At 27.5% G+C, this 25552-nt stretch overlaps 3 protein-coding genes across 8 annotated transcripts in view; 1 reads left to right on the forward strand and 2 right to left on the reverse strand.

The window, feature by feature from the left end:
• Positions 1–25552, forward strand: part of LOC129919902 (interaptin) — a 171313-nt gene that overhangs the window by 4360 nt on the left and 141401 nt on the right. The window lies entirely within an intron of this gene.
• Positions 1231–4062, reverse strand: LOC129919906 (kelch repeat and BTB domain-containing protein 8-like). 2 transcript variants are annotated; one of them, XM_056001011.1, is made up of 3 exons: positions 3842–4062; positions 2982–3059; positions 1231–2922 (listed from the first exon to the last, which is right to left on the reverse strand). In XM_056001011.1, the coding sequence occupies exon 3, from the start codon at positions 2920–2922 to the stop codon at positions 1981–1983; it is 942 nt and encodes a 313-aa protein (XP_055856986.1). In that variant the 5' UTR covers positions 2982–3059; positions 3842–4062; the 3' UTR covers positions 1231–1980. The 2 variants fall into 2 exon arrangements, with proteins under 2 accessions (XP_055856986.1, XP_055856987.1); XM_056001012.1 differs by having other exon boundaries at positions 2982–3069.
• LOC129919904 (kelch-like protein 4) lies at positions 6154–8903 on the reverse strand. 2 transcript variants are annotated; one of them, XM_056001010.1, is made up of 3 exons: positions 8840–8903; positions 7195–7241; positions 6154–7132 (listed from the first exon to the last, which is right to left on the reverse strand). In XM_056001010.1, the coding sequence occupies exon 3, from the start codon at positions 7120–7122 to the stop codon at positions 6166–6168; it is 957 nt and encodes a 318-aa protein (XP_055856985.1). In that variant the 5' UTR covers positions 7123–7132; positions 7195–7241; positions 8840–8903; the 3' UTR covers positions 6154–6165. The 2 variants fall into 2 exon arrangements, with proteins under 2 accessions (XP_055856985.1, XP_055856984.1); XM_056001009.1 differs by lacking the exon at positions 8840–8903 and adding an exon at positions 8471–8545.

The raw sequence follows: 25552 nt of genomic DNA on the forward strand, positions 1-25552 counted from the left end.
TATCTGCAATCTGCAAACTTTACAAAGAATAGGGTTGTTAAAAAAACAATAACCCTAATTAATGAAAACCCATAACCTTTTTGATGTTCAGGTAGGACTTTTGAGATGGTCATTTGGAACCGTTCCTTATTCCATCTAATCAACAAATCACCTGCGACCCCATAGCTTATTTCAATGCTATAAGTCTTGAAATGAGGTAGGTATTTAATGTATTGGTTTTGTCGTATAATGAATATTGAAATATCAACTATATTTTTACTGTGTAAACTTTATACCCAGATGTTGACTTTAATCCTGTTTCATTTTTTTAAGGGTGGGTTTTGTATTTGCTGTTATTTCAGATAATGTGGTTTAAAATGTTTCGCGGGTAAGGGCTCAAGCGGGCAAAAGAAGGATACTTAGATTTTGATTTAAAAAATAAAATTGCCCAGAATTTTTTAGCAAATCCAATCCAATTTATCATTTGCTCGTGATAAAGTAAATTTTTTCATGAGTTTGAGCAACGCTGTTTTCTTAGTTTTTAGCAGTATTTACTTAAGAATTTGTTTTTAAATTTGTCCAAATTGATTGAGTAAATTTCAATAAATGTGGGTCTTCTTTGGGAAGCTTTAAAGAAAAACAGTATCGGAAAAGTCAGTATTTTTTTTAGCTTTCAAACCGGATGCTTTAAATTTCTTTCAAATTCTTGGAATTTTTCAGAAAAGTGGATTATTTTTTGAAGCTACATTTAAAACTATGTATTGACATTTAAAAATTTTATTTTTTCTTAGACTTTTGAAATAATTTTGATTCAAAATAGTTGTGAAAATAATTTTGTTATTTTTTACTAAATATTTTGAGTTACATTAAGTTTAAATTTAATTACTTAAATATCATTAGATCACAATTAACACGCATGTCAGTACCGTGGAGTGTAATTAATGTTTTACCTGCTTAGTTCTGAAAATATTTTATTCCGAAAATACATCAATTGGTGACCAAAAATAAATTTGAATTTCCAAAATTTTACAACTTACCAACATGGAATTTTAGGTAATATAGTAAACTATCTAATAAATTATTTAAAAAAATATGTATTTACTAAATATTTTGATATTTCGAAAAGGCTTCGATAAAAAAAATCACATTTTAACTAGTAAACAATTTATATTTCTAATTTAATTAAACAAAGAAAAATATTTTTGATACAAATTTCTAATCAAGAGAAATACCTTTCGTTTGATACCAATGTGATTTTTTTACGACATTTATTACGCATTCTACCATAAACTAATTGAAAAAAACAGCTCAAATCTTGATTTTGAGATCTTCATCTTCAAACTCAAATATCTTGAAAACCCCACCAACAATTTTGAATATATTTTACCCACATAATGTGCTTGACCACAACTTTCATTTGATACCAATTTCATTAGTGAACACACTAGGCCAAGGTTCCATAGAAAAATGGGTCATCTCCTTTAATTTATTAAAATATAACTAGGTCACATTTAACACGTTTGTCAAGACCTTGTTGTGTAATTAATGTTTTACCTCCTTATTTTAACTTTACTGAAAATATTTTATTCCGAAAATGCATCAATTGGTGACCAAAAATAAATTTGAATTTACAAAATCGTACAATTTACCAACAAATTAGAACACTGAAAATAAAGTCAGTGCCGTGGTTTTGAACATTTTTGAAATTTGTTTAAAATCTTTGATATGTACAAGTTTAAGAAAAATACTATTATGTAGTGATTTTCATTTGAATTTCAAACATCAAAGCACTGCAAGGCCTCTAAGACCATCTTTCTAACAAAAAATTTCCATAAAAACGCGGACGCAGCGGTAAATTTTAGGTCTTTTATATTTTTTTAAATTAATTACATACATGCATAGAAAAATGATTGAGAGTTGTAAGTTACTAGATCACGCTCTTTTTTAAGATAGTGTCCCAATATTTTTATTTATTTTTTTCCTTCGAGATGTCTTAAATATTCATTTTAGTATTGTTGCTGATGTTTTTATCAGCAACAATACTAAAATGGCAACAATTTGTATAAATTTTTGAGCGTATGGGTGGTTAATATAGGGGTCAATATAATTGGTGGTAAAGTAGGAATGAGCCTCTTTACAAGCACGAAAACAGCTCCACATCATTCCACGAGGTGATGAATACCATTCAAGCCACGTACAAACCAATTCCACACATTCCATTTGTTTAGGCATCTTCGATTTGTGTTCTTTAATAAAGTCCAAACTCAACATCCAATAACGAACATTGGAAAATAATTTCACAGCACTTTTTTCTCGATTCAGCTTGTCGTGGTCGATCCATTTGATCAGGCTGAAATAAAAAACTTCTTCTGAGCTTACCCAAAGATTTCTACGTGATATAATTGCATTTAACAGATTTTCGTCGAGTTTAAGAAAGTCCTCTTCTTTGGAAATTCGGTCGAAATTCACACCTGCAAACCAGATAGCTTGCTGATAGAGTTCAATTGGACCATATTGATTGGAAATCATTGCGAAGTTCAAACAATTCTTGATGTCTAACTGTTCAGCCGTAAAGAAATTGCACTGTGTGATGAGTGATTGAATTTGAAAAAATGTTGCTCCTCTCAAAATATCCTCCACCGTTTCACTTTGAAGTTCAATTTGCCCGGTATACACAAAAGTTAGTATAGCTTTTAAGACTTTTCCACTCACTTCGTGGATTTTAACTTGTGTAGATGTGGGACTATCACCAAACATTGCCATAAAATAATCACTTGCTGCTGACAGGACATTTTTGTGTGAATAAAATTTTACGTTATCAGAAGAAATGATGCAAATATCTGAAAATTGTCCCTTTTCAGTGAATGTTAGGAGTTTTTCACATAATTTCATAGTATAACTGTTGGGTTGGTTGATCGAAATAGAAGATTCTTGTTTTTGCATCTGGAAGAAATTGTTAAAACTTTATAATTATTCATTCACTTTAGTTTTTGAGTTTTTACCTTTTGACGTTTTCAGTTTTTTCAAATATTGATTCGATCTCGATTCGTTGTTGGTAGTTTAGATAATATTAGAAGGATCTGAAAACAACTTCCAGGTATTTAATAACATTCTCAATCCAATCCAGTACAAAAATGCTGAATTTTCCATTTTTACAATATTTTATTAAAATCCAATTTATTTTTTGTAAAAAATAAAAAAAAACCAAATTTATTTTTTTTTTTGTTAGGAAATGTCTTCAAAAACCAAAAGAAATTTTAAAATCGGTCGAAGGAATCGTCTTATACTGCTAGTCAACGTTTCTTTATTTTTAAAATCAAAAACATTTTGTGCTATATGACAATTTAAAGAATATTGGTGTGAACATCTAAAAACTTTTTTATTGGAGCTTGTAAAACGTCCACTATTATGATGCTTTTTTTTTTAATATTGCAAAATATAAAGACTTTCCAAAAGCTGTTTTTGGCTCAATTTTTTGACTTTGAGTTGAGTTAAAAAAATTAAATTAAAAAAATAATTTCAAGACAAGATTTTGAAACACCCTGTTTAAATTTTTTTTGTAAACTAATCAAAGTGTACGTATATTAAATAAGAAATTGTTTAAATTTCCCCACCCGTTCGAAATTTATGAATTTTGCAACGAAAAATTAAAATTTGGACCACTCTGCTTTAAATCAATCTGCTTTATTCAAAGCTTAAATAAAGGAATAAGAAAAGTAAAAAGTTAGTTTGCGATTTAAATAAAATCTAATTATTGATAGTGAAAAAATAAATATAAAAAAAGTTTAAAATGGAAAAAACAGCTTAAAGCTTAAACAAGAAGAAATTTATAAAAATATATGAAAGTAGCAAGCTAACTTACTTCAGCTAAACAAATTTACTATTTTTATTTTAGTATTGTTTAGTTAAAACAAAAACCCAATTAAATATAGAAAAATTATTCAATTATCAGTGTTGATGGACATTTAAATGTTATTATAATAAATCATTTCACAAATAAACAAATTAATAATAATAATTAAACAAAAGAAAATAATACACAAAACCAGTGTCACCACTTGCTTCGTAGCAACACTTCTAAACACTGAGCCAAAGTTGTTCAAGTCTCAATTTTAAATTGCTATATTTATAAATATATAAATAAATTAGGTATTATACCATGCTAGATGCAACGAATGAATCATTGCGATATAGGAACGATACCCTATGGAATCGGAAAAAAAAAATCAAGATGAGGTCATCTCACAATAGAACATGACAAGTAGCTCAGTCGGAACAAACATTTCAAATGATACAAATTTAATCGCGAATTTTTACTTGCGATATAGGTACTATAGGGCAAGTTTAGGATTCGTAAAAAAAAAATCGAACTCGAGATAACAATTTTACATGACATTACAATGATGGAGAATGCCAAAAAAGTGGGTCCGGCAATTCTGTCTGTCTGTCTGTCTGTCTGTCTCTATCTTTAGCTGCAGCCTAAACGAGTGAAGTGATTTTCTTCAAACTTGGTAGTTAGCAGTTTTTGGTGATTCCCTAGAGGGGAAATTGAATTTTTTTTTTATGACCAAAACTAACGGTACCTGCCATATAACGGAAATAGAAAAGTTAATTTTTTTCAAAAACTGCTCTAACGATTTTGATTAAAATTTTTGTGTGTAATACTACACATAAGGGCCAACTTTTTAAATAAAAAAAATATTTTTTGTACCGTTATTAACGGTACCTGTCATAGAACGGTTTTTTTCGTTTCTGAATATCTCGTACAAAATTAACCCGATTTAAATGAAAATTTTTATACAAAAGTGTGTAAGTAAAGATAATATTAAAATTTTAGAAAATTTTCAAAAAACGCATTTTTGGTTTTTTAAAAAATATTTCAAAATTTTTTTTTGAAAAATCAATTATTTGAAAACGGATCAATGAAAAATTTTGAAATTTAATTTTTATATGTAAATTAATTATTTCTTCAAAATGGCATACCAACTTTTTTTTTTAAAAATGTTAAAAAAATTTTATATATGAAAAATTATTTTTTTAAAAAACGGCTCCTACAATTTTCAAATTTTTTTTTCTAAAAATACCTTTTTATACGAGAAATAAAATGGCATATTTGTTTTTTTTTTTTAAGATATTTTAAAACGGAGTTTTATTAATTATAAAAACAGATTTAATTTTTTTATACTACTTATGAAATTTCTTCAAAATATCGAATTTTAAATTTCTTGAATAAAAAGCTTTAACATTATAGTAACTTTAAGCATAAGAGCAAGTACGTGCGACCCCAGTCGTGCAATTTATTTTTTCATACAGCGCAGCGGTGGAATCGTAATATTTTCAAATTAATTCGAAAAATATGGGTTATAGAAAATTTTTTCATTAAGTTGTATAGAAAATAAGATTTTCTACAAGTTTTGCGTAAACAATATTTTCATGTCAAATGGCCGAGTTATTCATAGAAATTTGTTTTTCCTTAAATCCAAGATGGCGGCTTTGGCAAGGAAAGCTCAATTTTCTCCAAAAAAAAAACCTGATTTTAAGTTAATGTTGTACAAGGAGGTATAAAATTTAATAAGAATGAGCAGAAGTATTTTTCAATGTATGAAAGGGATTTTATTACGGTGGCCTACTCTGAAACCCATCACGTCAGTTGCAACATCTGTGATGACTTCTTGGTGATGTTGTCACTGGTTTTCTGTACTTGTTGATGTAGACGTATCACTTCTCAAGAGTTTTTTTTAGATCTTAATGGTTTAGATTTTAATGGTTCAAATTTTGAATGAAAATTCAACAATATTCCCTTGTGAATGTCCACATCCAAAACATTGGTTACTACCAGTTGCAAGTGAAAGTTGGCTTCTCGTCTCGAAACTGTTGGGCATCCTTAATAATTCAATCCAATTCAATGGATCGCAATACGGCTAATTTGGTAGACCTCCAATTTCCAGGTTAGACAGTCTTTAACCTGAAAAACTGGGTATACTTTAATAGCTCCAAGGACGAGAGGCTGGCAAAAACTGCTCCTTATTGGTTTTCACTAAGGTATTTATTAAGTAATTCATCCTGGCTGGAGAAGAAAAAACCAAAAATAACTTAATTTCTGGTATATTTAATCATAATTATGTTTAAATTTACCAGAAATTTTTGACAAAGCCTCCAAGCATATCATTGTCATGAAATGTATATTTATTTATTTTTTATTTTATTTTTGTCTACGAAAATTTGTATTAAAATGGACATCAAAAATAGGAAAATGACAACAATTAATAGGCAAATTTTAAAAACTTTGTATACGCTTTTTAAAAAGAGGAAAAACGCCCCTATACAAGCGCGAAGGTAGCTCCACATCAGTCCACAGGGTGATGAATACCATTCAAGCCAAGTGCAAACCAATTCCACACATTCAACTTCGTTAGGCATCTTGGATTTGTGTTCCTTAATAAAATCCAAACTCAATAGCCAATAACGAACTTTGGAGAATAATTCGAAAGCATATTTTTCTCGATTCAGTTTGTCGTGGTCGATCCATTTGACCAAACTAAAAAAAAAATTTTCTTCCGATCTTACAGAAAAATTTGCACGTGATAAAATAGCACTTAAAAGATTTTCATCGAGTTGAAGAAAGCCCTTTTCTTTGGAGATTTTGTCAAAATGCAAACTTGCAAACTTGGCGGCTTTCTTAGAGAGTTCTTCCGGGCCGTATTCATTAGCAATCATAACGAAGTCCAAACTATTTTTGGTGTATAACTTTTTAGTCAGTAATTTGTTAAAACCATCCATGATAAGTGCTTGAATTTCGAAAACTGCTACAGCTCTTAAAATATCCGCAGTGTCGTTTTCAAGATCGATTTGTTCAGTGTAAAAGAAAGTTAGTATGCGTTTTAGGATTTTTTCGTTCACCTTATGGATTTTAACTACGGTATATGGTGATTTGTTTATGTTGTTGCTAAAGATATTCATGAAAAAATTACTTGCTGCTGACAAGACACATTTGTGTAAATGGAATTTTACATTATCGGATGAAATGATGCAAATATCGGAAAATTGTCCTTTCTCCCTGAATGTTAAGAGTTTTTCACATAATTTCAAAGTATAACAGCTGTGATTGTTGGTCGAAGTAGTTGAAGATTCTTGTTCTTGCATCTTGTGAATACTGTAAATATTAATGGCAGACATTTTTAAAATTATAAATTATTTTGTTATTTAAGTTTTTACCTTTTAAAGTTTTCAGTTTTTTTTTCGAATATTAAATCGATATTGCTCTGGATCCTTGGTGGTCAAGAAAGAAGTAATGTATGAAAAAAAAAAAATGCTCAGATCAATTTGGATACAACTTTTATTTAAAACTATATGCATTAAAAAAAAAAAATACATAAAAACTTAAAAATATATACCTACTTAAAACTAATCACATTTTAATTAATAAATAAATATGTATCTGCAATAATGCTGCTGCACTAAGAAATGGATAGTTTAAACAACAACCCTAATTAGTAAAATTCCTTAAACCTTTTCGATCTTCAGGTAGAACTTTAAAGCTGGTAATTTGGAAACGTGACTTATTCGGTCTAATCACGAAATTACTTGAATTTATTTTAGTCTGATAAGTTTTAATTGTGGGTTTTTAATTCGTCATCATTTCAGATCTTGGGCTTTTGGAGGTTCATGGACCCAACAGCTCCAAGTTTGTTACTATGAAAATTTTCTTGAAATGTACTTAAAAGCTTTAACACAGTACAGAGTTTTCTCCTTTTAAGAGTCCCCGGAACCACATCTTACAGAAACCCTCAAAGTCAGTAATTTTAAATGCTACAGATATTTTCAAAAAAAGTGTGATAATGACGTAAAGATTTTGATATTTTTTTGTAAAAATGCAACTTATTAAAAAAAATCAAATTCCATCCGGTTTTTGGAGCTCAAATTCAATTAATATGTTCTTTTATTTTTCCTTTGAAAAACGAATTTTATTTTTTTTTTCACATGATACATTAACCAAATTTCTATATAAAAAGTAAAAAATCTAAGCGACTTGAACTCTAAGAGCAAGTTCGTGTAAAAAAAGTCATGCATTTTACTAGTTTGATATTAGTCAAATTTTCTCACGTGGGCCACCTCTAAAACCGTCTTCTCGAATTTGACACCTTATTTTATTGGAAGATTTATATGTTTAAAATAATATTCCAAAGTATTTTTGAAAAATTTCAATTTTGTTAAATGTTATAAACAAATGAAATTTTGTACATCTTTTTGTTAAAATGAATAATGTATCTCAGTAATGAAAAAATAGAAAACAATGAAATTTGCTAGGTACACATATTACCAACTGTACCTACACACAACAATTTACATTCAAAAAACCAACAAATTATTTATAAATAATTGGTTTTGTTATAAACAATTGCATTTTTTATTTTTACTAATTTCTGGACTATGTAGTGTAAGCGTCTATTTCTTAAAATAAAAGTGATTCATGCAAGCGAATTTAAATTACATGCAAAACTACACGACAGCAAATAAAAGAAAAGCATTGAAATCATTAAAAGACAAGAACTTATTCTTATGAAATCTTTATTAAGACTAACTTAAATTCAAATGCGAAACATAATCAGAAATAATAAATACTGTGAAGCTTTGAATAAGCTTTTTCAATAAAAAAACAAAGCAGTTATAAATTAAGCAATCAGCATTAGAAATAAAACTGTTTTAACAAATTTTTCGATCTTTCTGTTATCTTTAAAAACGGTATTCACCTAACAAATTAGAACTTAGGACCAAAAAACGTTTTTTTTAAGACTTTCATCCATTGCAAACTTTCACCAATATAAGATTTCTTGATTGTTTGAAAAGAAAACATTTATACCTTTTCAATAATGTAAAAATTACCTCGTTTAGTTTTGAAATAAATATTATTTTAGAGTTTATTTTTTGGGTGCAACGAAACCAAATGTTTTTTATACATTATTAAATAACAAGTAATATAAAAACAATGTTTTAAAAAATTTCATTGCTCATTGGAGCTTGATGTTGAATCTTTGCAGGATTAATTTTTCAAACAAAACGAATTGTTCTAGAATTTTTATAAGTTCACAGCTGATCTTTTTATCCTTACATTTCGATAAAAAATAACAAAATGCGCAACGATCGGTTTCACAAGGAAAATTCGACTGAATTAAAATGTTTTGGTTAATGCAGTTTCACTTTTTTTTTTTGATAACATTTTATTGTTTGAAGTTCTACCTTTCATTCAATTTCAAACTTTTACCTTTTATTTCTATTTAAACGATTTTATGAATAATGTTCTGCTAGGTATGCAAAATTGAACATTTTGCTATGACGCGACAACACGGTCGCCACTTGGGCTATTGAACTTAATAATTCAGTATTCAGTAACATTGCAAATATTTTTTCAAAGCAAACCTAGCTCATTTCGATATATTTAATTTGAAGATTAAACAAATTTTGAAGATAAAAATTCTTCTCGCTTGTACTTGTTAATTAAAATGCAAATAACTAACCGAAGAAGAGAAAAAATAATTAGATATTGAATTTTCTAATGTAGGTGTAGGCGTAGGTAAATATTATGTTTTTTTGAGTCCCCTTTAAAAGCTTTTTGAAAGAAGGTTATTTTGCTAATAAGACTCTACAAAGTACTTACAAGTTCCATTGTATGATCATAACCACCTACAAGTACAATCAGAAATGTTTATATAAACATTTTTTTATCTCTGGCGGTACCATTTACAGAAGCAAATTCAATTGATAAACCACATAATAATAGTAGTTTGTCTTGAAAACATGATTATTTATTATTATTGTAACGCAAATTTTACAACAATTGATGAAGATATAAATGATTTAACAATGAACGGAAGCATCTGGAACATTTTTTCAATGAAGAATGCATTTGTTGATTTAGGTATAGTAATTTGTTTTAGAACTTAGAATCGTTATATGGTAAATAAAAAAAAATCTGTGTGTATGTTGCAGCTAGTAGACTACAATACATATCTGATTTGAATAAAATTTGGTGAAAATATAATTTTAGGTTTGGAGATGGACATAGACTACTTTTTTTTTTTAACTTTGTATTAAAAAAGTTTTTAAAAAAATGGTAAGTAATGCAAAGAGTTTTTGTACGTTTTAAAGTTTCTACTACTATTTCCTTTACATTTTTTTTATCATTATAGAAACTTCCATACAAGGACTTAAAAATATATTCTTTTTGAAAAAAAAAATGCATATTATTCATGTCTAAAATGCCTTGACTTTCATCTTTCTAAGTGACTTTGCCTTTGCAATTGATATAAATTGATGTAAAATAGTTAATAATTCACACGTTTATTTATTCCACTTCACATTCATATAGAAACCTACTTCAACACAACAGCATTAATATGCAACTACAATCAAATAATTGTATCTCAATCATTCAAAGCTGCAAGTATAACACTTATCACACATCCATGAAATTAAATTAAATTTAAAAAAAAATTGACTTCAAAAGTCCATTCATCTTGAATTCTTGTTATATTCATATTTTTGCAAAATGACCAAAGAGGTCATCGCTTATTATTACGTTATAGCTTCAGAAGATAAGATTGTTTTTTTTATTTTTTTTTCGAGACAGACATGAACGAACAACAATTTTTATTTAGTTTAAAAATATAAATTTAATAAATAAAAAAAAAAAACTAGAACAAATAATAATCCCCTCCCTCAAAAAAATATATCATCATAATCATCTATGAATGACTGTTAAGAGAATATCCACGCCCACAAACACAATTAAATGTGTGTATGATGGGGTTTCCTAATTTGCGTGCAAATTCAAGGACTTTAAAAGAATTAAATTGAAAAATAAAAAAAAAAAAAAAACATTTAAACATCAAAATAAATATGTAAAATAAAATGTTAATTAAACTAAAAGCAAAACAAAAACAAAAATGCACATGATGTGTCGAAATTGATGAAATTACATCACCATCTGAAGATATTTTTACAGTGCTGTGCAAACAAAAATACATTTTTTGTTGGAAAGTTAGCTTTTACGCCAAAAAATTTTTAAAGATTGCTTTTCTCAAAAACGACTTTAAAGATTTTGATTTAAAAAAAAATGTGTACTTTGACCAATAACATCCTACTTTTGAAATAAAAAAAATTGAAAGCTTACACAGGTCAACACGAAATTTGTACTTGGGTTGTGACTATGAAATTATGATAGATACATATATTGATACTCATCTGAAAAATATTTTTTATTTTTTTTTTATTTGAATCGTTTATTTCAGAAACGACATAAGTCCATGAGCATAAACTTTTCAGGAGCAACAAAAAACTGTTTTTTACTTAAAATTCCACAACACTTCAAATTTAGGGTATGCCGAGTTATAATCTAGCCTAAGATGCATTTAGAAAACTTTAAAATATAAACTTTTTTTTAGGTCTTTGCGGGTTTTTAAGCCTTTAAAGTCGGTGGACTTATGTCGTTTCTGAAATAAACGAAATTTTTGTGGTAAAACTTTTGTTTTTATTTAGCTATAGTTTTTGAACCCTACTTTCGATTTTAATAAATTAAACAGCAGTAGATAGAGTAAATCTTTACCTTTTTATAAATGTATAACTTAAAGGCTTGCGTGTCATGATGTTTGCCAAAAAAATTTAAAACTGGTAAAATGTCATATTATTCAAGAGTTAAAAATGCTGCCACCACCAGAAATCTGGCTATAACTTTTGAATCCTGAGTACAATTTGAATGAATTTAATAGATATAGATAGAGTAATTCTTTACCTTTTTATAGATATATAACAAAAGGGGGTGTGTGTCAAGATTGCTGCCAAAATAATTTAAAACTGGTAAAAAGTCATGTATTTAGCAGTCAAAAATGTTGTCACCGGGTGAAAATTTTCCATATATTTTGAACCCCTTTCTTTCAGTTTTCGTATTTTGGGGGGTCTGACATACTTAATTTTTTTTCAGAAGATGAATAACTATACATAAATGAGAAATTTCAAAAAAAAAAAAATTTTGGAAAAAGTGGACTTATGCTGTTTCTCAAATAAACGATTCATTTGCTTTTGAGGTCAGCAGAGCAATTTCCAGTTTTCAAGTAAATCTGTCTTATACAAAAATTGTCGTGCGTAATTTTGGCAAAAACTCGAGAACGTCTTAACCGATTTGGCTGATTTTTGTTTTGTTTTCTTCATTTTAATGCTATTTTCATATTCAGAAAAATAAAAAATAAAAATAAATTTAAGAAGAAAAAAGAAAAATTAAATCGAAATTTTCGTTTTGTTCGAATTTTTGTCAAATGGGAGCTTGAGGCATTATTTGATACCTTCTATTTTCAATATTTATGGTCAAAGTAATTCACTCTGATGGTATTTTTATTATACAAAAATAACTGCTTACACAAATAACTGTATCCAAACTGTAGCCAAACTATAGTTCATATTGAAATTCTTTATTTATTGAAAAGTTAAATTAATTTGTTTGCATAGTTTTTTTTTTATTATTTTATTGCATGTCTAAAAAGTAATGAATTAAACGAAATGGGCTGTAGGCTAACTTAAGATCCCTCAGAATTTGGTGACTGGTTCATCCCAAATACTTACAGTTCTTGTGAAATCTCGAAAAATCCCTACCTTGCAACAGTATTTTGCTTTCTCTGTCCATAATTGATTTTTGTCTTTTACAATTCTTTCACTTAAACATTGCCTAACAATAAGAAACAATTAATTAATAAATATATTTTTTATTTCATACACCATTTTTCTGCAAATTAATTAACAGTTCCGAGTTTCATAAAAACTCAATTTCTTACTTTTATTTCAGAGCAACAAGACGAAAAAAATTTGCATTGTGTGACTGTGGTTTATTATTTTTAAAACTTGTCCCGGTATTGCAGTTTTCAAAAAAAGTATAAAAGTTTCCAAAGTTGAAGTTAGATAAAAAAATATTACAGTTTGAACTCAACAAAACAGGGTTTTTCGGAGCAAAAAAAACCCTTTTATTCATCATTTCTTTTTTCTTTTAATTTAAGTCGAATAAAGTGCTTTGGCAAAAATGTAGAGCTTTAAATTATCTACATTTTATATCTCAACAGTTTTTTTTTGTACAATGCACGGTTCTTGCACTATAGCTCATAAGACTCGAGTTAGGTTCACAGGGTATGAAAATTTGTATTTTTGCTCCCAACACTACAAAAGCAAATCTTAGGAGGGGAAAGGGTGATTTATCTATTGTTTTGGTTTACCATGAACCCAAAAAGTGCAAATTAAACCCAAGCACAAAAAATATTTTTATTTTTGTCGACCTGTGTTATTAACGGTACCTACCATAGAACTTTCTCTTAACCGACTAAATCGATTTCAACGAAAATTTTTGTACAAAAACGTTTTTATAGCCATAAAGTTAAAATTAAGAAAAATTTTCAAAAACAATTTTTATGGATTTTTTAAAAAAGTTTCAAAATTTATTTTTGAAAAATCAATTTTTTTGAAAACGGGTTGATTTTTTTGAAATATTGTTTTTATGTGTTGAATAATAATTTTTTAAATAAGTATACCAATTATTTTTTTTTTTTTGAAAAATAAAAAAAAAATATTTAATAAAAAGTATTTAAAAAAAACGGTTCCTACAATTAAAAAAAAAAATATATTGATATAATATGTACAAGAAATAAGATGGCAAACTTAGCTTGGAAATTTAAACATTTAAAAGGATGTTTTCGTTATTTAAAAAACAAGTACGTTCGACATAGTCTTGGATTTTTTTTTAAATTTTGTCTATAGCTCCCTATTTTATTTTGAGTCTCTGCTTTCAATACAAATTAACACCAAAGCTCAAAAGATAAGAATTATTGAAGAAATTAATTTATTTTTCCAATTGATTCCCATTGTGCTGGCTTATCTGTCTGTGAAGTCATCTTTAAAGTTCATAATATTTTTGCAGAAAAAACATTGCCTTGCAATGAAACAAGTCAATCTGAAAAAATATACAAACATATTTAAAAGAAAAAAAAAAAAAACACTTTAATTTATCACAATGTGTAAACACAAGACTCAAATAGACACATCCTCTCAAAGGTAGAAAAGAGGAAATCATACATTTCACACAGTTGAAAATGGCTAAATTAAGAATTTATTTACTTTCGCACCTGGATGATGCAAGCAAACACATAGCAAAAAAACAAATAGTCAAGGAAATATAAATTTAAAAAAATAAAAAAATAAAAAAAATTCAAACTTAACAAAATTTAAAAATTCGCTTAGCAGAAAAAAACATATCTAGAATAAATTTCTATTTTTTAACTATATCCCATTAACTATTCGTTCTAGAAGAGCTTTAAAAAGCACAAATGTAGACTCTAAAATTCTGTCAGAACTGAATAGAGGAATTTTTGTATATTTTTTATGAGTCCAAAATTACAAAAATTGAACTTTTTGAAACGTGATCAAACTATTTTTTGTTAAAATGCGTTTTTTTTAAACTTTCCCCAAATTTAATAAAGTTTTATTAATGACAATTATTTGGAGTATTAAAATAAAGGAAGGCCGGACATAATTTATTTTTGAGAACACTTCAATCATAAATTTCTTTTAAAAAAAACCATGTGTTTTGGATTACAAACATAACTCAAAAGTTCATCTATTAATTTTCTTAATTCCAAATGTCTATCAAACATTTTTTTTTTCAAGGGAAAGAGATTAATACTTTTGAAATTTAATTTTCTTATTTTTAAAATTAATATTTCAAAATTAATCCTAATCACTAATAATAAAGAGTTTAATAAGATTTATTATGTTTTCATTTCAAGTTAATGTCAAAAAACATGTTGGAACGTCAATCAAAATGTTTGTTTTTTTTGTATCCAAAAAGTTATTTTCGATTTCATTTTTCAAAAATTCTTTTTGCCACTTAAGATAGATAAATGAATATGTTTAAAAATCAATTGATTTAAAAGCCTATATACACATCTGACTTCTGACCATGAGACACTTCTTTCAAGTTTATACAAATGGTTTTAATGTTGAATTTTTTTTTCTATTTGGTTGTTGTAATTTATTATTTTAAGAAATGACAAAATTGACTTAGTTTTATTCTTTCTATAGAATTTTTTAGATATAAAAAATGATTCATTCATTATCATAATTTTTGTGTTGGCATCTAGAAAGAAGAAATTTAATAAAAATGAAAATCTATTTTTGAAGAAAAGCGTGTTTGCTTTTATTTTATTTAATATTTTTTTTTTTATAAAAAAAAAAAAAATTGGATGAAACCCAAGAATGTTTATATTGTAGTGCAAGTTTAAATTAGTATACTAATTGAAAAATTGAATTTGGATCGGAAGTTTTAAACTAAATTAAAAAAAAAAAATAAATTGCACGACTGGGGTCGCACGTACTTGCTCTTATGCTTAAAGTGACTTTAATGTTACAGATTTTTCAATTTTAAAGTTCAAGTGACCTCAACTCCAAATTTATAAAGTGTTTCGCCCAGGCACGACAGTGGGCTCATCAGTTAGATCTGTCGTTGTCGTACCCTTACTAAGACGCCTTATTTTGGTCGATGTTTACCGACACTATATAAAACTCACAGCATGAATATACTGTGAATTCTAATATTCAAAGGGAATTTGTTTAAATTCAGACCTTAGAAAAATGTATGCCCGTGGTCAGGCTGATATAATAACGAAGAAAAAAATAATAAAAATTATTTAAATTATTTCTATTTTAAGTGGAGCGATTGAATAAATTTAATGAATATTAGAATTCACAGTATATTCATGCTGTGAGTTTTGTATAGTGTCGGTAAACATCGACCAAAATAAGGCGTCTTAGTAAGGGTACGACAACGACAGATCTAACTGATGAGCCCACTGTCGTGCCTGGGCGAAACGCTTTATAAATTTGGAGTTGAGGTCACTTGAACTTTAAAATTGAATTATATTCAATCGCTCCACTTAAAATAGAAATAATTTAAATAATTTTTATTATTTTTGTTATTTTTTTTCTTCGTTATTATATCAGCCTGACCACGGGCATACATTTTTCTAAGGTCTGAATTTAAACAAATTCCCTTTGAATATTAGAATTCACAGTATATTCATGCTGTGAGTTTTATATAGTGTCGGTAAACATCGACCAAAATAAGGCGTCTTAGTAAGGGTACGACAACGACAGATCTAACTGATGAGCCCACTGTCGTGCCTGGGCGAAACGCTTTATAAATTTGGAGTTGAGGTCACTTGAACTTTAAAATTGAATTATATTCAATCGCTCCACTTAAAATAGAAATAATTTAAATAATTTTTATTATTTTTGTTATTTTTTTCTTCGTTGTTACAGCTTTTTATTCAAGAAAATTAGGGAAAATAAAAAAAAAAATAAAAAATAAAATCTGTTTTTATAATGAATTAAACACCGTTTTAAATGATCTTTCACAAAAAAACAAGTATGTCAGTTTATTTCTTGTATAAAAAAGAATTTTTATAAAAAAATTTTCCAAAAGAGATCCGTTTTTAAAAAAAATAATTTTTTATATATAAAAATTTTCTAACATTTAAAAAAAAAAAAAGTTGTTATGCCATTTTGAAGAAAAAATTAATTTACACATAAAACGAAATTTCAAAATTTTTCACAAACCCGTTTTCAAAAAACTGATTTTTCAAAAAAAAAATATTTTTTTTATTTCGAAAGTTGTATCTTATGTACCTATTATACTATACACAAAAATTTTAATCAAAATCGTTAGAGCCGTTTTCGATAAAAATGTACTTTCCTATTTGCGTTATATGGCAGGTACCGTTAGTTTTGGTCCTAAAAAAAAACTTCAATTTGTCCTCTAGGGAATCACCCAAAACTGTGAACTACCAAGTTTGAAGAAAATCACTTCGGTAGTTTAGGCTGTAGCTCGAGGTTCTTACAGACAGACAGACAGAATTGCCGGACCCACTTTTTTGGCATTCTCCATCATCGTAATGTCATGTAAAATTGTTATCTCGAATTCGATTTTTTTTACGAATCCTAAACTTGCCCTATAGTACCTACATATATCGCAAGTAAAAATGGAAAGTAAAGCATAAGGTAGAAGATAGGAACAAGTAGATTTATTATCAAAATCTTTTTTATTTCTTTTTTAATAGATATTTGTTTAAATCAATAGGAGAAATAGCTCCTTCTGTAAATATATCTATAAGTATATCTCCACCAAGTCATTTCTTCTTTAAGATACATATTTAAGCCCACAAATACCCACAAAGAAATCAAATCAAACGAAAAAACAAAATCGAAAAAAAGTTTGTCATTAATTTTAAACAAAATAAAATGCATGGCTGGGTCACACGTCACTCCTCACTCGCTCTTTCGTTGTTTGGAATATTAAGGCTTTTGAAAAAATTCGTGAAAGAATTGTTTAGAAAATTTGAAAACAACTTAAAAATTTATAAAATTTTTTTTTTGAAAGTTACAAAAACATCTACTTGAATAGTTTTGACCTCCAAACGAATTTTGTCATTAAATTCCTTGTGTGGCAAAGACATTTTGGCTAACACAAAAATTGAAAATCGGTAGAATTATATTTTTTTTTTTATAAAAATTAAAAAAAAAAATCCAAAAAATTAAAAAAAAAAAAAATTTGTTGACACATAGACATTAAGTTTAAATGAAATTTATTCATCCTTTTTCAAAAAATAATATATTTAATAAATGACACTTGACAACTACATAATTTTTCATTTTTCTTCAAAACAAAACCTATCAATATAATCTTCAACCAAAACTATTTTTCAACAAAACAAAAATTGAAATAAATGGCATGAACACCATTTAATAAGGTTTAAGAATCCATAAAAGTCTAACGAAATCAGCCCACCTCCAACTCAGTGCAAGCATAGCCTAAATAATAGAACATTCACAACCCTATACAACATTGTTGGAAAAAGCTCCCATCAATAAAAAGCTCCAATTTTTTATTTAATTCCCTATAATTTTTTTTTCTATTTAATAAATAAATTTAAATTAAAAATGAAAAAAAAAAAAAAAATGATGACTAATCAACTTTATCGTCACATTTGAACATATTGTTCACACATTTTTAACAAAATATCATAAACATTTTTTAAAAGTCACAATATGGGGGAATACATATTGAATATTGTGGTGACAAAACACCCACCCGCCCACTTGAGAAATATTTGAATTAGTTATTGAGACTGCTTTTGTCGGTTGCGGTTTGGTTAGACAGTGGGATGTTTTATCATCAAAAAGTAACGAAAATTCAAAATTCAAATTATATTCAATTTGAAATTTTAAACATGAAATTTTTGATATGCTGTCAAATAAATTATTTTGAAAATGAAACTAAACGATTTGATTTTGCGAAATTCGAGCTAAGAACCTTAGAAGTCAAGTTTTGACACTTAATTTTTTTTTATTTTCGAAAAACAAGCGATTTCGAAAAATATTATTTTCGAAATAGAAGCTATTTTTGGTGGTTTTAGTATTGATTTCATTCGAGTTTAGCAGTCAAATTATATTTTAATCCCCATATTCAACGATTTAAGCCACGTGTAGTTGTAAAATAGCCCACTGTTCATTAGTACTGTCCATATCACCGTCATTCTCTTTGAGTGTCACTAATAAACTAATAACCCGAAAAAGTGTACAAAATTGTACATTACACGAGTATATCTTCTTATTTTATTTTGCGGTTGATTGGTTCAACTACTCTTTTAATTTGGGTCAATCTAAAATTAATACAAGTCAAAGTACGAGTATCTTTGTATCTGTTTTTCTGTTTTTATGTCTGCAAGAATTAGAATATGGCTTTTATGATCTTTTTGTTTTCACAAAATGAAGGGCACTTCTCTTTTGTGAGGAGGAGGCGAATTCTATTTTCTATATGGGATGAGATGATGACAGATCAAATCACAGATGTTACTCTGTTTATGTTCATATGGACAAAGTGGAATTCACTTCAGACGATATAAATCAATTTGAAAAGGATGAGTGAATGTTCGAGGGAAAACACTTTGAACAATTTTTTTTTTATAATCAGATGAAATTTCGAAAATGTATCACACAGATATTGTGTGTGAAGAGTATTTGGCATATGCCCCCATTATAGGCAATATGTTTGCTATTTAACTGTTCCTTATAGAGGGAGCTTTTTCTTTTTTCTTTGGGTTTTGGGGGAATTTTGTTTATCGATTTGAACAGCATGATATTTCCTCAGAGCTAATTTGTTTATATGTTTTGAGATATATAGTTGTTGCCACATTTAAATTAAATGTTTTTTTAGAAATTTTTGTACAGTAATGTGCAAAAAAAAGAAACAAAACATTTTGGCCAAATGAATTCAGTGAAAGTAGCAGTCTGCAAGTGAACTAAAAGTTTGAGAAGCAGAACTAACAACTTACAGCATACGTCTGTCTTTTATTGACTGGGCATTAAAACGAGAAAGAAATAAAAATAAACAATTGGATTGCAAGCACCTGCACATATGCTAAAAGTTGCTTGGAATATTAAAGCTTTTTAAAAATTAGTAAAAGATTTTTTTAAGAAATGCAAAAATACATAAAAAAAACTTTAAAAAATTTACAAACATATCTCCTTAAATGGTTTTGACCGCAAAATGAAGTATGGCATTCAATATCTTCGAAAATCGTTAGAGTTAGAGCGTTTTTTTTTTTAAATAGTTTTTTCTATATACACTAACATTTTCAAAAATTAAAAAAAAAAAAAATTGGTATGCCATTAAAGAGAAAATATTAATGGACTCATAAAAACAAACTTTCAATGAAATTCATTTATTCGTTAGCAAAAAATTTATTTAAAAAAAAAAAATTTGAAACTTTTAAAAATATTTAAAATTAACTTAACTACCGTGAACAATGGTCTAAAAAATGTTTTTCTGAATTTAAAAGTACGATCTTACCTGTCGCATAACATGTATTTTTTTAATTAAAATCAATTTGGTCATATGGCAAGTACCTATACTTACTTTTGGTAAAAAAATTCAATTTTCCCAAATATATTTTTTCTATAAAATAAATAGGGTCCAGAAGTGTATAAGAAATTTATTAAAAACTTAAAAATTAATATTAAATTAGAAATATTTATCTCATTAAATGGTTTCGACCTACAACGAAGTTTTTTCGATGAACTAGAAAAAATTGAATATTGTAAGAGTCTGGTTTTTCAATGTTTTTTTTTTTATAAAGTAAATTTAAAAAAGAAAGAAAACAAAAACAAAATCGTAATGCTTATAAATCCGTTACAAGAAATTTAATTTTCAGAAAAAAAATGTGTAAATGTGTTTTTCTTAATCTTAAAATTATGGTTTTAAGTACTTAATTTGCTTTTTTTGTAAAAAAAAAAAAAAAAAATAGTTAAAAGGTTGCATCGTTAACAAAAAATCAGAAATCAAGAAAATGGGGGTTTGTCCGTGCTTAGTCCAGACCTTAAAAATACCAAGAAAATCAATTTCATCCACAAATTAATACAGTCATATTGTCACTATTATCAGCTCTTTGTCAACGCCAAATGTTTAATTAATTACACTATTCTGCAAGGAAATCCTCCTTTAAATAAAACTATATTTTTCAAAAGGATTTTTGTATGCTGATTCCGAATCCGAAGTCAGAACTGACCTAGCACGTCATGTTTTTTAGATATTTTCGTTAGAAAATCTCAAAAACCCATTTTTTTTTTGCTGTTTTCGAAGAAATATTTTGGCATATAATACAGTCAAATAAGGAGAAAAAAGGGGTAAATCTCGGAATGAATGTTAGTAGAATTTTTTTTTGCTCAATATCTTCCTTTTGCCATTCTATAACATATCTCAAAAGTCTAGAAAAATCTCATGTTCGCTTGTCGCGATTTCAAGGTCAAATCGCGAAATGGAGATTTTCAAAATTAGCAAAAATAGGCTATGGTATTATAAACACATATGATACATGATTTCAAGGTATTTTTTAATACTGATTCCAAAAAATCTAAAATCAAGACAATCTGACGTCTCTGGAAAAAGTTATACCTGTTTTTCATCTGTCAACTCATATTATTATAACAGTTGCAAACTTACTGCCGAAAAACCCTTCAAAGTTATGGTAGATGGACCAAATTTTGCATGAAGATTTTAGAATCCATCATTATTAAAAATCAAAACAATCCATTACAAAAAATATATATACCTACGAAATAATGGTATTTTTTGATGGAGGGGCAAAGTTTAGGATATGCACTAAAGAAGATTCTTGTTCATCTTAGGAATAAGTGCTAATAGCCTAATTTTTTCATTTTAATCTTTGTTTGGATATTCTTTAACTACCCTCAAAAATCTAAAAAAATCTCATGTCCGCAAGTCCTAATTTTCTTGGTTTGAAAATAAGGTGCAGATTTTAAAAAATTAATAAGAAAAGTTTAAATTTTTATATGTTTACCAACATAAGCGACATGATTTAAAGGTATTTTTTTAACACTTATTCCAACAAAACTCACAAACAAATCAACCTGACCATCCCTGAAAAGTAATGCACCTTATTCATGTTGATCTGACACAAATATCTGAAGTGTAGTTTTTCAATTTTTTAAAATCTGCACCTTATCTTCAAACCAAGAAAATTAGGACTTGCGGACATGAGATTTTTCTAGATTTTTGCGGGTAGTTAAAGAATATCCAAACAAAGATAAAAATGAAAAAATTAGCCTATTAGCATTTATTCCTAAGATGAACAAGAATCTTCTTTAGTGCATATCCTAAAATTTGCCCCTCCATCAAAAAATACCAATATTTCGTAGGTATATATATTTTTTGTAATGGATTGTTTCGATTTTTAATAATGATGGATTCTAAAATCTTCATGCAAAATTTGGTTCATCTACCATAACTTTTAAGGGTTTTTCGGCAGTAAGTTTGCAACTGTTATAATAATATGAGTTGACAGATGAAAAACAGGTATAACTTTTTCCAGAGACGTCAGATTGTCTTGATTTTAGATTTTTTGGAATCAGTATTAAAAAATATCTTGAAATCATGTATCATATGTGTATATAATACCATAGCCTATTTTTGCTAATTTTGAAAATCTCCATTTCGCGATTTGACCTTGAAATCGCGACAAGCGGACATGAGATTTTTCTAGACTTTTGAGATATGTTATAGAATGGCAAAAGGAAGATATTGAGTAAAAAAAAATTCTACTAACATTCATTCCGAGGTTAAACCCTTATTTGACTGGATTAATATTGTAATCTTTTTTTAATTTAAAGAACTTATTTTTAAATTTCAAATTCAGTTTCAATCTTCTCAATATCTCTTTTCTTCTCCGAGATATCTTAATTTAAGTAAGCTTAGTAGGTTTGGCATATCTTACCATAGAGAAACTGATCTCTAAAAATTAATATATCTTTCTCCCTAGAACAAAAGTATACTTTTCTAATGGACTTTAGTGTGCTAATTTTGAATCCGAACTCAAAAAATTTCGGTCAGCTCTGGTTTTTGAGATATAGTAGTTTTTTGATTTTGTGATACTTTAATGCGAATATCTTAAAATCCTGACGTGATAGAATTTTTCTTATCAATTTTCCAAACATGAATTCCATAGAAAATGTCGTTTGGAGCTTCTCAAGAGAAAAGTTTCAGAATACCTTATAACAGTACAAAATTAGCTGCTGAAAAAGCTTAATGGTAACTTAAGGTTTATACCAAGCTCAAAACTAAAATTGAACCATGTTTAAAAAGTGTGTTCTTAATAATGAAGGCACTTATTGTACAAAAAAGGGAAACATACAACATTTCCAAAAAACGTGGTTCCCCCTTTTGCATAATATTTTTTATCCCAATGTGTAAATTTTTATTTTTTTTAGTTAATCCGTATTTACGTAGTAAGATAAGTTAATAAAACTAAAAAAATTTAAGCTACTTCGATAAAAACCTCAAAAATCAAGCAAAATAGACCAAAAGTATGTATTTTTTCGTATGTGAGTGCAATCTAGTCACCTTCTCTGCGCTTTGCTCGCTAAACGGTTCATTTCACAGAAAAATGTGTTGGGCATATGTTGTAGATAATTTCACGACCATCAATTTTTATATAACCTTTGATGACCTCCGATCAATAGGTCGCGAGATATTTGCGAAAAACTTGACCTTTTGACCCCTATAACTCTTAACGCGGACACGATATCAATGTCGATTTTTCACATCTTCATAACAAAGCCGTCATTAAGCTGTATACCAAAATTCAGCCCAGTAAAACCTAAAATTACTGGACTATACCCACATTTTTCAAAAATCATTTTTACAAAAATGGTACCTGATAGAATTTTTCTGAAACCAGATTTAGATTCAAGAAATTCTTATCTTTCATAATATCAAAAAATTATTCGAAAGAGAAAAAAAAATTTAAATTTTGCAGACCAGTGTAATTTAAACCCTGGCTCAACAACTTTTTTATTTTGAAATCGTTGATTTAACTGAGGTTAAGCTCTGGTTCAAAGTCATATACCCAAATCAGGTGAATCATAGCTGAACTACAACTAAAATAACCATGTTTAAATCGGAGTCAAACCACAGTTCGGATAATAAAAATAATAATTTTGATGTTTGGCGAAAATTGAAGTTGATTTGAGATCCACAAAATGATGATATGAAAACGATATGAAAAACCAAATTCCATCCATAAAGACCAAGGACGTAGAAGTTAAAATTATTATCTTGGTATCTATAAAAAGCACCATTAAATTGTAAGATTTCTTTTTAACAATAATAAATTACTTCACACTGACATGCATTGCAAATTAAATTAAACTCAATTAAAACATAACCCATTCCATAAAGTTATTAATAAATTCTTTTGTCTTTCACGTACTCATAACGTCATCACATCTCCATCATCACAGATCACACTGCAAATAAAATTGATCATATGCAAGAGATCCTTCAATTGTAAATCAATTTCATTAATCAAATAAACACCCCAATTTCATCAATAGAAGTTCATAAATATCCTCGCAAACATCCGTTAAAGATGTTCCATTTTCAAGGAAAAAAAAAAACAAAAAAGAAATGGAACGAAAAAGACATATATTTTCCATCCACAAATCGAATTAATATCATACGTAGACTAGAGTGTGCAATATAAATGAAAATACTTTAAGGCATTTTATTGGGTTGTATGAATTTGCTTAAAGTAGACCAAAATATAAATTGTCTACTAACTTTGAACTAGTATCAATGAGTTTTTTACATGAATTTTTTTTAAAGATAAACTATTGAAAATGAGTCCTTCCACGCAGGGTTTTCTGGGTTCAAATCCTACTGAACTCTATTTTGTTTTGTTTTTTTTTTAGGTTTTTTTTTTTGGCAAATCCAATGTTGAATCTTTAAAGAAAGAAAAATTAAAGATTCGAATAAAATGACGTGAAGAAATTTTTTTCTTCTTCTATTTTTTTTTTTTGTGCTGAATAAAAGTTCAACGCCTACATTCTCAGTAAAATAATTTTAAACAAAAGATCTTCAACTTGAGATTCTTTTTTCGTTCTTTTTTTTTTAATTTTTTTAATACAAATTTTGTACCGTTTCGCCACAAGCGTCCAATCCGATTGCAGAATTAAAAAAAAAAAATAAGAACAAAATTATTTTTTTGTAATTCAATTGTTTTAATGTCTTAATAAGCATTCAAGGATTTTTGAATATAATTTTTCTCTATAATTTTGTTTTGGTTTTCGTATTTTTTCGCGCGCAGTTTGTTATTCTTCTCCAAGTTCTTATTTTCTGGAATTTCTTAAAATGTTATTTGTATATCTAAGTGAATTTTTAGTTGACTGAAAAATTTTCAAGTGCACAGTTGGATAGAACAACTGTTTATATTTTTCGGTTATTGCGTATTTTCTTTGATTTTTGAAAAATAATGATATTGCAAATAAAATGACATTTTTAACAGTTTTTCATGAAAGGAAAAATTATCATTAAATGTGTCGCAAGAAAAATAAGAACAATAAAAATCGCTAAAGAGTGTTTTTTTTTACTTTCCTATAGTTTTATTAGTGTTAATCGTGTTTCGGGGATAAAATCAAATTATAAACATAACAAAACTAAGGTGAGTATGAACATTTTCAACAAAAAAGTGAACAAAAAGTGGTACTTTCAGCATAAATAAGTGACGTAGGGGATAATGGGGTACTTGCACTAAATCAAACAGTCGGAAAAGAACTAAAAAAACTGTGTTGAGAAAAAGATTTCCATTTAAGAACATACGCAAGACAATGTTTTTTTTTTATAATTCAAAGATAGATGTAGGGTAAAATGGGGTAAATCAACACGAAGAATTATAAAAAAACGAGAAAATTGTATTCCAAAACGTTTTCAAGTGAAGTGAAAGAAAATAAACAGAACACAATGTGGTATTTCGTCAACAAAAATAGACATAGAACATAGGGGACTATGGGATACCTATTTACAATTGTTAGATCATTCGGAAAACTGCTTGTTCTTTTATAAAACGATATGGCATTGAGTAAAATGATTTTCATTTCCAAAAGAAGATTCGCAAAGTTATGCATTTTTAGCAAA

This window comes from Episyrphus balteatus, chromosome 4 (assembly GCF_945859705.1).
Source record: "Episyrphus balteatus chromosome 4, idEpiBalt1.1, whole genome shotgun sequence".
Taxonomy (NCBI): domain Eukaryota; kingdom Metazoa; phylum Arthropoda; class Insecta; order Diptera; family Syrphidae; genus Episyrphus; species Episyrphus balteatus.